This window comes from Mustela lutreola, chromosome 10 (genome assembly GCF_030435805.1).
Source record: "Mustela lutreola isolate mMusLut2 chromosome 10, mMusLut2.pri, whole genome shotgun sequence".
NCBI lineage: Eukaryota > Metazoa > Chordata > Mammalia > Carnivora > Mustelidae > Mustela > Mustela lutreola.
In genome coordinates this window covers 21612634-21629160 of record NC_081299.1, presented here as the reverse complement: position 1 = coordinate 21629160, position 16527 = coordinate 21612634, and the positions used below count along the sequence as shown (strand labels likewise).

The 16527-nt window shown below is 56.9% G+C and overlaps 1 protein-coding gene across 10 annotated transcripts in view; it reads right to left on the bottom strand.

Moving 5' to 3' along the window:
* PTPRU (protein tyrosine phosphatase receptor type U) overlaps positions 1-16201 on the bottom strand; it is a 77405-nt gene extending 61204 nt beyond the window's left edge. For 9 of the 10 annotated variants that reach the window (XM_059136122.1, XM_059136126.1, XM_059136124.1 and 6 more), the window contains exons 1-2: positions 16010-16200; positions 825-956 (exon numbers count right to left, since the gene is read on the bottom strand). In XM_059136122.1, the coding sequence (XP_058992105.1) occupies positions 825-956; positions 16010-16082 (205 nt within the window). In that variant the 5' untranslated portion in view covers positions 16083-16200. Of the gene's footprint in view, positions 1-824; positions 957-16009 lie in introns of all 10 variants that reach the window. The other variant, XM_059136123.1, reaches the window with a different exon arrangement.
* Positions 16202-16527: the final 326 nt, after the last annotated feature.

Here is a 16527-nt window from a genome sequence, read left to right as displayed (position 1 = left end):
CCCCTCAAATACCTCCAATAATAGCAACTAAACATTAATTGAATGCCTACATGCCACTCCCGTGTTAGGCACCTTGTAGACATTATCAAATAACCCTATGAAATGGATTGCTGGGCTCTCCCCTTTACGGTTAAGATAATGGAAGCTCAGAGAGGTTAAGTGATTTGCCCAAAGTCACACAGCTGATAAGGCCAGGATTTGAAGACCAGTCCTCGTGACTCTGGAACCAGTATACTAGGGGCCATCATCAGAGTAGGACTACAGTCCACATGATTAGGCTCCTGACTCCCATCACAGTGCTCACGATGCCAGAAGTGCCTCATCCTGAAACAGGGCAGAGCAAGGTAGAAATTGGGAAGGATCTGGGACTTCCAAGAAGAAGGGGGCAGAGGAAGGTTGGTTTTGCAACACCCAGCCCCCCGGGTTACAGCTCAATCAGCATCTTCACATCCTGGAAGTCAAGGATGCAGAGGCTCTCAGGGAGAAGAGAGCCTCCCTGAAGGTGGGGGGGCTTAGAAAGACCTGAAGGGAGTAGGGTGGACCCCGAGCTAACCTGTAGCCGGAATAATGGGAAGTGGGTTTTAACTATCCTAGCTATAAGTGCCTTTGATTACTTGAACCCGCACCCATTTTACAGGTAAAACTACCTGATACACACAATTGGACAGCGTCCACAGAGCCCCACATTCATAGTATCATGTTTGTCATTACAGATGCAAAAGCAGATGAGACCCGAAGAGGTTAAGGAACATGTCCAAGGGCACACAGCAGGGAGCTAGAACTGGAAGGAGGGAAAGAGAAATGGTGGTGGGGAGGAGGCTCACCATGGGGCAGATCCGCTGGAGACCGGGTGCCAGGGTGGACGTGCACTTGCTCCCACTGGAAGTCATCGTACTGGGCCTGGCTGTACTCACAGGGCACTGCTGGGTCACTCACTTCCTCGAAGGTGCAGCCGGCTGTGAAGGCAAGGCCTGGTTAGTCCTGGCTAGGGAAGAACCCCTGGCCAGGAAGTTTCCTGGGGCTCCCCTCTAGGGGCCCCCACTGCACCCTCCCACCCAGGCCCACCCCCCCATCCCTCCCTCTCCTGGGTCTCTCTCCACTGCTCCCTCCCTCCAACAAAACTCTCCCTCCTCCAACCCTTTCCCTCTTCTTACTGTCTCCACCAATATCAAGACCTCCCCACACCACCCACACCCCGCCAGGACTTGCCAGGACCCCACCTTGCTCAACCACCCACCAAAGACCCTCCCCCAGGAAAACCAGTTAACGTTATCACTACATCATTAGAGCTTCACCACTCAGGAGATCAGGTGTGGAATTATCCCCATTTTACAGACGAGGAAACTAAGGTCTTAAGGGCACGCAGCTCAGGACTGGCAGGCTGTGAGCCCAAAAAGCCAGCCCTGACGATCTCTCCCTCACAGTAACAATGGCCACCGATCATTCTAAGCCCTCCACGGCGCTAGCTACCAGCTCTCGGCATGGCATCTCATTCAGGCCTCAGGTCCTGAGGCAGGGACCCCTATGATTCCTGCCCCACAGGTGAGCTTCAGGGAGTCACTTGTCACCCAATCACCCAAGTCAGGTCTCTGCCTACCCGCCTGGGACAGGAAAGGGCCACACGTATGACTAGAGAAGCAGCGTCCCGTGATTCGGATCGAGTATTTATAGTGGAAAGGAGAAGAGGAAGGAGGGAAGAAGGCGGGGTAGAATCCAATGTGAGTCCTCTGCCTGGTAATGAGGTCCATGGTTCTCAGCTCATCAGAGCCCTGAGTCAGGCACCTAGTAAATGTCAGAATGCCACTGGGGGGGGGAAGACACTGCAAACTGGTTCCCATGCCCACCCCCCTAAACCGCGGTGCTAGAGGGCCCGTTGTGGGCAGTCCAAGGCCTCAGGGACCTGGGAAAAGGCCTGGCCAAGCGGTGAGGAAGCAGGGACACGTCAGGCCAGGCCCCATGCAAGGTACCTGCCAGCCACCCCATCTGACAGTCGACATGACGGAGGCCCCAGGGGATGAAGGGCTCTGTGCACAGTATCCCAGGGCAGGTAAGTGAGCGGGCGGTGGCATCAGACAGACTTGGGATTGAATCCTGACTCTGCAATTTGCCAACCCTTGCGACTATAGGCAAGTCACCTCCTGTTCCAAGCCTCAGTTTCCATCTTTGCACAAGGGGTTGTCGGGGATGTGCCTATCACCAGGCCTAGCGCATGCAAGTTCTCCGGAAATGGCCCTTCACGGGTGCCCCTGGAGCCCACCGGAGCCAAAGAATAGGACTCGAACCCACATCAATCAGATTGCGGAACTTGTGTTTCCTTCACTAGGAGAAGGAGCGCATCCTAGCTGCTTCCCGGGCTCAAGAAGACGATGGAAGAGGGGCGCCTGGGTGGCTCAGTGGGTTAAGCCGCTGCCTTCGGCTCAGGTCATGATCTCGGGATCCTGGGATCGAGTCCCACATCGCGCTCTCTGCTCAGCGGGGAGCCTGCTTCCCTCTCTCTCTCTCTCTGCCTGCCTCTCCGTCTACTTGTGATTTCTCTCTGTCAAATAAATAAATAAAATCTTTAAAAAAAAAAAAAGAAGAAGAAGAAGAAGACGATGGAAGAGAAATAAAGAAGAAAGAGAAACTGGGGGCTGAGGGCCACATGCCGGGCAGGCCCCTGCACCGCATCAGGGACTCCCCTTTGGGGTGCTCTGCTGTGTCACCTGCTACAGGGACCTCTCTCGGTTGTCACGCAGATCACCTGAAGTAGCAGAGAGGGACACACTCAGCATGCAGGGGCATGCAGGGGCTCGCCACAGTCAGGGGGGGTCTCCCGTTCCTCTTCCTGCACCCCCTCAGAGTGTAAAACAATGAGATGTGGGCATGAGGCTAGCACCGAGTGGATGCGATGAAATAACAGAAGCCTTTCTCCAGAGCTGGAGCAGGACCTTGACTGTGCTCTTTGCCTCTTTGTGAGAAAAGCCCAAATCAGCAGCATGCCCTGTGTCCTGTGGGAGGGAAATTTTAACAACTCTCCCTCCAGAAAATGACCCACAGCGCAGCACAGAGGGAAGCCATGGCCCACAGGGATGGTCAGGGAGGGCTTCCCGAAGGAGCGGACCACTGACTTCCTTCAGCCTGAGCTGAGTCTGCAGTCTGCTCCAGCGGTTCTTGGCCAAGGCCTCCCTAAGGCAGAGGGATTGCTGGAAAGGGAAGCCCAGGATCTAGAGCCTGGGTGGGCCTCAGGCCCTTCCTTACTCCTTTAAAAAGGCAGGTTCAAGTACAAGATAGCTGCCCAAGGATGTCTCATCCATGGCCATGGGGCAAGCCCAGGAGTGCCAGCTCTTTGACTTCCCCCTGTCCAACCTCAGCCAGGACACATGAGCTATCAGGATTCCCAGACCACAACAGGTCAGCGGCCCCCAGACAGGATGACTCAGCCAGAGTGGCCCCCAGCTGACTCTCCCTGGCCATGCGGTCCCAACAACATCCACCTGACTTCGACCAGAATGACCACCCGATTGCCTGACCAGTCCCAGGCCAGCTTACCCTGGCCAGCGTGTTCCCTGACCCCTGCCAAATAATGATTCTTACAACTGATATCAGCCAGCTTAACCTCCCTGGCTGACTTTCTCCCTCCACAGTGTCCCCTTAAGCAGAATGACTCCCCCTCCCTGGTCCATGTCTGTCCTCAGCCTTGTGCCACTGGGCCAGGCCCAATTCCAACTATAGCCCTTAGGGGATAATACCTCTGGGTTCAGGCTCATCGTGAGAGCCCTCTCCCCACATTCTCCGCAGCTCACTCTGGGGTGGGAACCATCAGGCCTCCTAGGTCCTAAGGAAAACCCTATCCCCTCCAGTCTGGATGGCTCACGATCCACAGCCCCAAAACTAAGTCCCAGCTCCTGCTAGAGACCCAACTCCTGCTGGAGGCCACCAACCTGGGAGGGATGAGATCAGACTTTGGATTCAAAGCAAGAATGGTAGCAGGAACCCCCTCTGGCCTCTGTCAACACAGACACAGGCCCCAGACACGCGCACGCACACGCATCAACACCACCATGAGATGGCTGCCACTGCCACCATGCCCAGGAAACTCCATAGTAATTCGTAAGGTCGGTACTAGTATTATTGCTGTTTTACAGATGGAAAATGAGACATGGAGAGATGAGCCGGCTTGCCCAAGGCCACGCTCTAAGTACCAGAAGCTGGGATTTAAGTCACCTATCTTTATTCAAGGAGATTAGGTCCAGACAGAATAAGGCCCCGGTGTTCTGCTAGCCACATGTGTTCATTCAGTTCCATTCACAGGAAATTCGTCCACTAGAAAGTACAAAGCAGGTCCCAGGCTGACACTATTAGAGGCACAAGGATGATTAAGATTCTGCCCTGCCCTCAGGGACCTCCCAGTCTGAGTGGGGGTGTTGGAATAAGACAAAGCAGAGAAGGGCCAAGGCCACAAGGAGGGTTCAGGAGAAATACTTTCTGGAGGTGGGTGCGTCTGAGTAGGGCCCGGAAGGATGGTCATCATTCTGGCCAGAAGAGATGGGCCGAAGGGTATCTGAGCAGAGCAAAGGAGGGCAAGGAATAAACACACAGTTAGTCCAGGGAAGTCCACAGTTCGTCTAGGGAAGAGCTCAGCCTGATCCAAGCAAGGGGAGAGAAGGCTAGAGAAAGGAAGGTCAAGGCCAGACCACGGAGGGAGTGCCTTCTGTGTCCAGGTGAGAAGTTTGGCCTCATTTAGAATTGGGAACGCTGAGCAGGTATTTGAGCAGGCTTCAGGTGAGACAGTGAGACAACCTCTATGCCAGGAAGAAGGCAGGTGTGTTCTCCAGAGGGCACAGGATCTGGAGGGAGCTTGGTGGGAAGAGCCCCCATGCGGTCCACAGTAAGATGTCCGGGACTGCTGAGGAAAGAAGCCTCAGGTCCCCATCCAAGATGCCAACGGCACACACTCTAGTCGCACCCAGAGGAAGCAACACACACACACACACACACACACACACACACGCATGCACGCACGCACGCCTGCAGCCCCACGCTCCCTTCCCCCAGCCTAGTCCAGGCCTCAGGGACACAGTCTCAGCCAGGCTAGGGCCAGGGAGAAAACCAGACTCTGCCACGGGTACCCCATCTCTGTCCCCGCCTCCCACAGAGGGTGGGCTGAATCAAGTCGGGACCCCCACCGGTTCCCCCAGCCTCAGCTCCAACTGGCCCAGCTACATTCCTCAGCTAATCTCCCCAATCTGGCAGGCGGTTGCTGAGGCAACCGTCAGCCACAATTTGGGAAGGCAGGAGGATGGCTTATCCACATCCGGCTGGGCTCTGATGGGGCGATGGAAGGGGCAAAGCAACCTCAGCGGGAAGAGTCAGAGTGTGGGAAAGGGGCCTCCCCAGCAGGAGGGTCTCCACATCTCCATGTGCACGTGTTTCCATGTGTCAACATGTGTGTGTGCGCGCGCGTGTGCAGGGCTGTGAGAGTGACAGCCTGGTATAGAATTTGAGCACCCAGCTGGCAGGAAGGAGACCTGGATCTATTCCCCGCTGAGACTCTAACTCCCTGTGTGACCAGCAGCAGGTGACCTGCCCTCTCTGAATTGCTGCTTTCTCACCTATGAAATGACAATGGGGACCCAGGCGACCTCTAGGGCTACTACTTCCACATCTAGAATTCTGGTTCCGTTCATGCAAGTATGCATGCGAGCAAGAATAATGTGAGGGCTGGGCGCCTGGGTGGCTCAGATGGTTAAGCATCTGTCTTCGGCTCAGGTCATGATCCCGGGGTCCTGGGATCAAGTCCTGACATCAGGTTCCCTACTCAGCTGGAGTCTGCTTCTCACTTGCCTTCTGCTCCCCCTGCTTGTGCTCTCTCACTCTCTCTGTCAAATAAATAAGTAAAATAAAATCTTAAAAAGAAGAAGAAGAAGAAGAAGAATGTGAGGGCAGAGAGAGACTATGGGGCAGAGCTTTGTGAGGGCAACCATGGGTCTCTGAGTGTGGGTCCCCCAGGCACTGTGCTGTGACGTTGGGGGTGTGCAGGCGTAGATCCCCATGCAGAGCATTTGGGCACACTCAGTGCTAAGCATGTGCCTACAGGGGAGGAGAGTATAAGCTGTGGGGGAGATGGGAGTTGTGTGTGTGTGTGTGTGTGTGCACCCCTGTGTGAGCACCAGACTCCTCCCCACCAGACAAGGAACCGTGCTCTGTGCCAACTGTGGCTTCCAGCCACCGCCAGTATTTTCTGAAGGACCCTAGGTAAACAGAGATTGTTTGCAATGAGATCTTTGTTCTCTTTGGTTTGTCAGTAGACCATCCAGTTCCCAAGGGTGGCCCCAAAAGAAACATAACTTCTACTGCCAGACTGCAAGTTTAGGGGCTGGGATCATACCCAGTCATAGGCACAGCCCCAACCCTGGCCCAGGGAAACCAAACACAAAGCCAGTGACAGCCCTGGTCTATTTCATCATCTGAAGCTACATCCCTATGCTAGGTAACTCAGCCCAACCCTGGAACCAACACTGGCCTCACCACCAGACATTCTCGCCCAACCCAGCCCTATCCTGTGTTCTCTACCCCAACTACAGCTCCAGCGTCAGGTCCATCTAACCCCACCTTCTCCTTTCCTAAGGTCAGAGACTGGCCTCCAAACCCCATCCCCAAGCCCTGTGTATATAGCAGATGGCCAGCAGTGGCTAGACTCACCAACCCCATGATCCCAACTAGTCTGACGCCAACCAACCCCACCCAGGCTCAGGCACCATGACTTGAACCCAGAGACCTGGCCCAGTGCATTTCACTGCTTTTCTTGCCCAGATCGATACATCCAGACATCAGCCCAGGTTCCCTGGGCCCCGAATAACCAATGAGTAATTAATTAAGGGCAGAGGTGACCACCTTCTAATCACCCAGGATTCAGCATGGCCGCAGCCAGGAAGATCATCCAGGCAGGACCACAGAGAGAAAAATCTGAGCTAGGACTCCTTCCAGGAGCCAACACGGGGCATGGTGATGCCAACATCCTTCCACCTCAGCTGAGGATAGAACGAAGCCAACTAGAGTGGGGGGACCTTAGGCCAGACACACTCCCCGTCACCCTGATCGCCATGCACCATAAATCCCAAGGTTCGTGGTAGGGCTGCCATGGTGGTGGTAGAAGGGGAAGGGGCGGGGCGGGGCCTGACACCCCGCAGAAGCAAAGGGCTGAATAGGGAGCTGTGCCATGCAGAGGTACGTGGGGCAAAGAGGTCACAGACCCCTGCAGTGCAGACACTCTGCGTCATCACAAAAGACAATGCAGCCGACCAGAGAGGCAGAGGGCCAGGCACAAACCCAGGTGGTGGGAAAATCTGCCCTTTATTGCAGTCCATGGAGACAGAGAGATGTGTGGTGCCACAGCGTGGTATGCCGGAGGTACAGGGCAGCACCTCTGCCCATTACAGAGGTGGAACACGGTCATACACCACAGCGGAGCAGAGCACATGGCGTGCATGCACCCCGGTACTGGCCCCCGGTGCGGCATGGTGGAACCAGTGCAGAGGGACCACCTCCAACCCAGGTCTGCACAGAGGCACAGCGCACCAAGACAGTGCATCCAGTGACCCACTGGGCTGGCACTCGGTGCCATGTAATAGCTGCGTGGAGGAATGCCAGGGCACAAAGTTCGAGCCCTACCAGCTCTTCTCCCTCTCCAGACACTAACACAGGGCCAGGGACCTCACTGGTGTTCCGTGACCTCTCACTGCAGGCAGGTGTCTGGTGCAGGCGTGCACAACAGTACAGAGACACAGGGGTGTGGGGCGGAAGGAACCATTGGGCGCGGCAGCCTCGTCCAGAATACAAACTCAGTACAGTTCCCGGGAACGGAGTACGTGTAGACTCAAGGGCAGGGGTAGAAAGTGGCACAGAAATGCCGTGCAGAATGGTGAACTAGAGGCAAGGGCTCTGGAGTCCTAAAATCCAGTGTTGTGCACACAACCCAGCCGTGAGCACCAGCAGTACTCAGGGCTCAGGGTGGTTACCCCGTGCCGTGCACAGATGAGCAGATGTTATGCTAAAGACCGTGCAAAGGTGCTACCTGCAAAACCTGCCAGTCCTGGAGCCCAGGAAAGCGGCTCCGAGCCACAGCATGAGCACAGACTGAGCAGTGTGCAATGCAGGGCAGAGGGGCGAGCAGGGCGGGTGCTCGTGGCAAAGAGGTTGCTCAACTGCGGCTGCCAACAGGAACCTGGGGGAAAGGGCACAAGCAGACTTCCCAGCGGGAATCCCAGGAGAGGCTGAGGCTCCCTAAGAGGCAGCGTGGTGGTGGCCATGGTGCAGGGTCGTGTGAGGAGCTTGGCCGGAGGGCCCCTATCCAGCGGAGTGCAGGAAAGCAGTGGGACTGAAGCGTCACATGCAACAAAGGCGTGCGGTGCTGGTAGGGTGCAAAGGTGGGACGCAGAGCAGCTGTGCCCAGAGACTCAGGAAAAGCCGCGTAGCCAACACAGTGCAGATCCCCACTGCAATTGTGCAGTGCAGAGAGGCACGTGACGCAGAGAGGCAGTGTGGCCGGAGCCTGCCATCTGTTGGCACTGCACAGTGGCCGAATGCTGGGAGCTAGCCCCAGATCCCTAGAGAGTCCACACATGCAGGGTGGCGGTGTGGGACAGGAAGACATGGCAGAGGTGGAGGTGGAGGGCACGGACCCACGGGAGTGTCCACATAGCCAATACAACACAGGATCCCAGCACAGTCACGCGGGGCAGGGCTGAGATGCGGCATAGTGCCAGGACACCATGGGCCCAGGAACCCCAGAGAGCATCCGCCCACAGTGGGCCAGCGCCGTGATGCAGTGCAGTTACGCAGAAACACGGCATACAGCCAATGCCACACGGGGAGGTCGCGCATGCGGTGACACACTGGACAGCAAGGGACGCCCAGACTCCTGGAAAACCCTGTGCCTCCAGCGATGCCAGTCTGAGCTGGCTAATCCACGGCTTGGCTGCTGAGGCCTCGTCTGCCCTGGGGACTTCCTTCCACCCCGTCCCCTGACCCCAACATCTTCCACCCCAGTGACTCTCCAAGGGCACGGGATGAAGCCATTGCTGGACAGGCGGCCAGAACTGAGCACATGGTCCAGGTATTTCTATCCGAGCAGGGCCCCAAAGTGCTGGCAGGCAGACAATGAATTCTGATTCTGCTGAAAAGCTTTTGGGCAATCAAAGCACGTCCCCTGGCCCCCAGCCCAGGGCAGGGCGGTGCAGGGCAGGACAGGGCAGAGACAGAGAGGGGGACCTTTTGGACTATAGGCCCTGGTACAGGGTGAGCAGGAAGTGAGGTGAAGAACAGCGGGGAGGAGGTGAGAGGCGAGCCAGATGCAACCAACCTGGCTGGTCGCTGCTGCCCTCCCCACCTCGACCTCCTCCAGGGCCTGGACTTCATCAGAAGCCAAAAACAAACTTTTCTGAGCACACAGGATGCCCACGCACATACACTCACAGGCTTAATAACTGTTGGTACTTAACGCAGTACTGACTAGGTAGCAGGCCCCATTCTAACTACATACCTACGTGTATAAAATACATCCTCCTGGCAACTCCGTGCAGTGTGCTAAATAATTACCTGATGTCACAGATGAGAACACTAAAGACCCAGGAAGGTCAAGTAACCTGCCCAGGTGTTACACAGCTAGTAGTGGTGGGGCTCGCGTTAGGACCCAGAGCCCGTGCCCTTAACCACACTGGAGGTAAAGCACATGTTTACACACACGCACAACCACAAGGGTGTACATGTCCACACATGCAGACACACATATATACGCATTCTGAGCAGCGTATCCCCCACTCTTTCAGCTGAGACCCATCTCTCCTTGTGGTCCACATAACTTTCTGACACCTCCCAGTTGTCACCTCTTTTTTTTTTTTTTCCAAAGAGAGAGAAAGAATGTGCATGCTTGTGGTGGGGCGGGTGGGGGGGAGGCGCAGGGGAAGCAGAGGGAGAGTGAGAGAGAGAGACTCTTTTTTTTTTTTTTTTAAGATTTTATTTGTTAATTTGACAGAAATCACAAGTAGGCAGAGAGGCAGGCAGAGAGAGGGGAAAGCAAGCTCCCTGCTGAGCAGAGAGCCTGATGTGGGGCTCGATCTCAGGACCCTGAGATCATGACCTGAGCCAAAGGCAGAGGCTTTAACCCACTGAGCCACCCAGGCGCCCCAAGAGAGAGAGACTCTTAAGCAGGCTCCATACCCAGTGCGGAGACCCATGCAGGGCTTGATCTCATGACCCTGAGATCCTGACCTGAGCCAAAATCAAGAGTCGGATGCTTAACCAACTGAGCCACCCAGATGCCCCCAGTTGTCACCCCTTATCCCCCAACTGCCCCATGCCCCACTGTTCTCTCCATCCTCCATCTGTCCCCCGACCCTCGGCTGTTCCCCCAACACCACCTGTCTGTCCCCTCGGCCCCAGCTGTCCCCAGCCTCCAGATATATCTTCATCCCTAGTTGTCCCCCATGCCCCAGGTGTTACTCTGCCCCCAGATGTGATCTTAGTCATCAAATATCCCCAAACATACCCCTTCCCAATTTCCCCATCCCAATCCTTCCACCCAGCTTCTACACTCTATTCCAAAACCTCAGGGACCCTTCCGAGTCCTTGCTTTCCACATCCTTCTGATCCTCCACTAAGTCCTGGGATCTGCGTCCTGGAAATCTGCCCCCAAGACTTCCTGAGCCAGCCAGCAACAGCGTCTTCTACACTGTCCGTGTCAGAAGTCCTCCCCTAGCCATTCTTCAGGCAATGGCCATCCTGCCCGGACCAAGTCCAGGGAGCATACTGGCCCCCATCTGTGACTGCCCTCTGAAGCCCAGCTCCACCCTCCACCTGCTCCAAGCCTTCCTTGTGTACCCCAGGGTTCACATCAATGCAAACACTGAGAGGGCACGAACCATGTACAAAGTCCTGGAAGTGCTAGAGAGTTGACCACAGAATGCGGACCAAGGAGGACTACTGCAATAGTCCAGGCAAGAAATGATGGGCTAGGAGGAAGGGAACATGGACTCAACAAAACCTTCTTCAATGGCTGCTGAGTGGTGGTTCTATCAGACCACTTCCACCCCCAGAAGTGTCCAGGCCTCACACCTCCAGGACAGCCCCGTCCATAGGACTTTCTGCCCTGATACAAACGTCTGGTCCTGCACCGACCAATGCAATAGCCACTAGCAACACGAGATTCTTGAGGACTTGAGATGTGGCAAATGTGACTGAGGCAGTGGTTTGTATTTTCATGGATTCTAACCAATTTACATTTAATAACCACATGTGAGTAAGTGGCCACCATATTGGAAAGGGCAGGTAGAAAACATTTCCATCATTGTGAGAAGTTCTATTTGCAGGAAGTTCTACTGAGCATCAGCTCTAGACTGACTACGGAGAAGCAGAAGCATTAGGGGGCCTTCACAGAAGCTCTTATACTTGGGATCTGAAGGGAGATTGGGGCGGCAACCCCCCAAGGAAAAGGGTGTCAGAAGCGGAGTGGCAGAGGCCCTGCTACAAAGCTATACACAGTCACCAGGACACTCTCTACCCAACACATGCACACCCCATTCCTGGAGACAGAAACTCCGACTACAGGGCACCCCACACCCAGACTCACGCACACCTGGATACTCTAATGCATGGGCTCCCTGTTGGGGAACACAGATACCCCACAGCCCAATATCCAGACACTTGGGAACCCCACACCCAGACATCCAAGTACTCAGACAGCCCCACATGTGGACACAACACAGAGACACTCCCGTTCTTAAGCGCCCATGAACCTGAGGACTGACGGACACCTGAGTACACCCACCTCCAGATCCAGAGACACTGGGCCATCCTCCCACAGCCTGGTCTAGGGACCATCTGGATACTAAGATGCCACCCACCCAAAGAGGTCTGCACCCAAACTCCAGGAATTTGACACTTAGATACCAAGACACCCTAGCAGCAGGCTCTCCAGGGATCCAAACAGCTGGTCACCTCCCTATTCCAAACTCAGATCCTGCCACAGGGTAACCAGATGGCCAGACACCTTGACAAGCCATACATATGTCCTGTGTGCCAGGCTGCAATCATACAATCACACACATACACAGCCCTCATCTCATTCTGACTGCCCTGGATCACACCTGCACACCCCTCAGCCAGACTCCCATAACCCCACCTGCAGGGGTCACTACAGGGAGCAGCCCTGCTCCCCTCCCTGGAGCTCACAAGCTGTTGGCACAAAGGCTTCGACCCCACCTGCTTATTCCAGGATCTGGGACAGAGAACTGAGGGAGTCTCCCCCTCCTGATGCAGGGCCTGCCCTCCCTCCTCCCAGGACGCTCAGCTCCAACTGACGGTTGGGATTCCAAGCCTCGCACCACCTGCAGAGGCCTCCAGCACAAAGGCTGAGCCTGGGGGCAGGACAGCCTGCCAGCTGCTGGGGGGCGGGGTTGGAGGCAGAATTGGAAGCTGGAGAGTGGGGGGAATGACAGGCCGGAGACCGATCTCTTCAGTCTCTTCCAGGGACTCAACCTCCCCAACTCACAGCTCCCAGATGACTCTGTACGTGGCCTTTCCACACACAACACCATCCCCCGGCAGAATTTTCCAGATTCCTGGAGGAAAAACCGAATTCTTTAATCTCTACTTTCAGTGGAGTCAGTGCGCCCCCATCTGGCTTCTCCAGCTCAGAACTTGACCCACTGGACCTCATTCATTCTTTCTTGCCACATGTATTCAGTGCTGGTGGGCCAGAACTTGAACCAGACATTAAGGACTTAGAAGTGACCTAAACACCCAGTCTCTGTCCTCACAGAGTTCATGGTCTGTAAGGGAGAAAGGACCAATAAACTGTAATTACAATAATTACAATGCTGTGAAAAAAATCTCATCAACCCCCACTCTCCCTGAGCTAGAACAGGGAGTAAGTAACCAAGGAAGGCTTCAGGGAGGAGATGATGCCTGAGCTGAGACCTGAAGGAAGAACAGAAGTTCACCAGGAGAAGAGGTGGAATTAGAAAGCTCTAGGGGAAAGCACAGCTTGGAGGACAGAAGGGAGCTGCGGGAGGAAGGAAGGGCACAAGGCACCCCTAGCAACTCTAGCTAACGCAGCCCTGCAGGAAAAAACCACCCCACAAGTCTAGCTTAGCAGATGACGGCATGGAAGAGTAGCAGCATGCCTCAAAGCAAGCAGTTGTCCACCTTGAATTTTCTCTGAGACTTGAGCTGGGCAGGAGCTCAGCACCCACCACCCTGGCCACTCTCACCACTCCTGCTGCGTATCCTGCCCCCCCCCCCAGCCCCAGGGAGAATACCTTCCATCCGTTACCTTCCATCCAGCTGCTCAGACAAGCCTTTATGGCCCAACCTGAAACCACTAGGCAGCCTCTCCCTCATTCCTGTTGTCCACAACCCCAGGAACCAAAAGGACAAAATGAGCTAGAACACAGAGGAATAAATTATGGCCAGATTTGCATGCCTACTAGACATCCCACACCTACCTTTGGTGGGGCAGGGGATACAGGAGGCATTCAGGGAGCTGGGCTGATCTTACGCAGGTTGGGGGCAAAGATAGATTGTACCCCTTCTACAAAGTGTTTATTTATAAACGAAGCCCCAAAGGTAATAGCTACAAGGATGCCGGAACTTTAAAGTAAAGTAATTTGCCCAAGGTCACAAGGACAGCAAGTGGCAGAGGTAGAATTTGAACCCAGGCCCCCCCTGGCTTCAAATCACAGTTTCTGGGGCTCTGTAACAGTCCTCAAAACCATCTTTTGTTCCCTGGCACTCACAGATAGAGCCTTACTTTACAATCTACCAAGTACTATGCACCATTATTATGATACTCATAAGACATATGAGGAAACCAAGACCCCAGAAATGGAAGTAACTTGCTCAGGGTCTCACTCCCATCCAATACCTCAGCTCTTAACAGTCTCCCCGCTGCTGGCAAGAGGTGGAGCACAGGAGGGTTCTTGCAAGGGGGGAGGAGTGGAGGGGGGGCACAGTAATCTTCCGGTTTGATCTCAGGGTGGGGGAGGAGCAAAGTTGCTGGGGAGGGGTTGGAGAGGGAGAGGAAGCCAGGCTCCAGCTCCCAGCCAACAGCAGGAGCGGCTGCGGGAGCAAGAGGAGGTCTGCCGGAGAGGCCCGAAGGGGCGGCGGGGCGGGGAACTCGACTCCGGGGAGGCCAGTTCTCCGAGGCCAGCGGCCAGGGGGAGTCTCTCCGGGGCCAAGGTGGCCCAGCACGTGCTTTGGCTCTGATCTCTGCTTGGGGCGTCTCCCCGTTACTCCGCGCCCTGGGTACCAAGCTGGAGACACCCAAACGGTGGAGATTGAGAGGATGAGGCCGCGGGAGGGGACCGGGTCACCCCTGCCCCAGGGGACCGGTAGAGTACAACTCCGCTGGAGGGGGCCACAGTCCAGGATCCCAGGCCCCAGGGAAGGAAGGGAGGGCGGGGGAGTCAGACACACGCACACAGCCGACACACGAACACAGCCGACACACGGTTCACGGCACACACGGACACACAGACACAAGCTCCGGATACGCACATTCAGATCCGCGAACACACACACACACACACACACACCGCGCGATCGCACAGCGTACAGAAACACGGAGACACACGTACACACTCACACACACCGCGGTCCGGACCGGCCGAGAGGCAGCACAAAGTTGCGGAGTCGGCCAAGGGAGTGTCCCAGGAGACCCCGGTGTCCGCGGTGCCTCCTGCCCGCCACGGGAGGGGGCGCCGTCCTGCGCCCCAAGGCCAGGCCCTGCCCGCGCCCGGACGTCGCAGCCCCGCCCGGCCACAGCGCCCGCCGCGCCCCCCACCCCCATCCACCGCCCGCCGGGTGCAGCCACTGCCGAGCCCCGCAGCAGCACCCGCCCGCCGGCCCCCGGTGCCCGCCTCCCGCGCCGGGCCCAACCCGCCAACAGCCCGGGCGCCCCGCGGCCCCAGCGCCGCCTCGGAGCTGCCGGCCGCCAGCGCCGCGCAGAACTTGCGAAACAACAAACAGCCCGACATGTCGGAGTCGGCGGCTCCGGGGCCCCCTTCCTCCCTCCCGAGCCTCAGGCCCGGCCCGATCCGGGAGGGGAGGGGGCGCCGCCGCGACAACTTGTTCCGGGCCCGCGCGCCACATACGCACACACGCGGGGCACACACACACACACACACATCCAGACACCGCCCCCTCGGGCGGCCCCGGGCCCCAGGCACACACTCAGCCACCGCCCAGGCGCGCACCACACTCGCAACATTCCTGGACACGCAGCCAGCACGCACGGACACACTCACACACTCACATCCGCTCCAGACACGCTCCTACACACGCATTCCCGGCACACTTGGCATTCACTCGGACCCACGCAACCCCCGGCGGCGCACACCACCAACCCCAGACACTCCCACACGTACACATCGCGCACACAGTGCACGGACACACACGTTCCGGACCCGTTCCCACGCCTTCACACACGTACATGGACCTCACAAGCACACACACCACACACGCGTTCCCCGATCCACACGCGGGCACAATCCACAGAGCACTCCCGGTCACACGCATAACACAAACACACAGCACATTCGCGGACACATAACAGGCAGCACTACCTGCCACGACATACAAAATGCAAACAAATGCAACACATTCGCAGACACAACTCCGGCCACAGAACCAAACTCAGATGCACACACACAATCTACTGGCCGCACAAACACTACTCACTGGCAGGCGCACAAGACAGCGCACACCCAATGCCTCGACGCACACAACATTCACCCCAACACACTCGTAGACGCACAACACACACAGTACCTTTCCATGCACACATAACTCACGGACACACAACATTCACGGACACACAACACCCTGAGCCCCCGGTCGCACATCCAACACTCAGACACACACAGGGAGCAGGCTTGGAACGCCGGGTCACCTAACACTTACACTTTCTTGAGAGCTACGCCATGGGCCCCGGGGGCTCCGCGGGGCAAGCTCGGTCGGACCGACGCGCGCTTACCTGCCGGAGTCTCGGTCTCAGGAGCGCAGAGCTGGAAGGTGAGCGCCAGGACTAGAGCCTGGGCGCGGACCATGGTGCGCCGCCGCCTGCCCCGGGGCCGGGCGCAGGAGGTGCCGCCGCCAGAGCCCCAGCCGAGCCCAGCCGGAGGCGAGCCGGAGCCGGAGCGAAGCGGCGCGGCGCGGAGCGGGACTGGCGCCGAGTCCAGAGCGGGAGCCCAAGCAAGCGGGGCGCTGACGTCAGGCCCGGCCCCGGGTTCCGCGGTCTCGCGGCGCCCCCTGCTGGCAGCCGCTCGCGCTGCAACCGGTCCGGTATCCGACTGCCCCGGCGCGCCCCTCCCCCATTCCCGCAAACCAACCCCACAACCCCAGCTCGGTCGGGTCCGGGCCGGGCCCTGAGGCCCACCGCCTCCACACTCACCCAGCACCGACTTTCTCAAGCCAGCATTCTCGCTGCCCACACTTAGCTCTGGCATTGCGCTCTCGGGGACATAAGACCCAAAGACACTCTGCTTCCCTGTC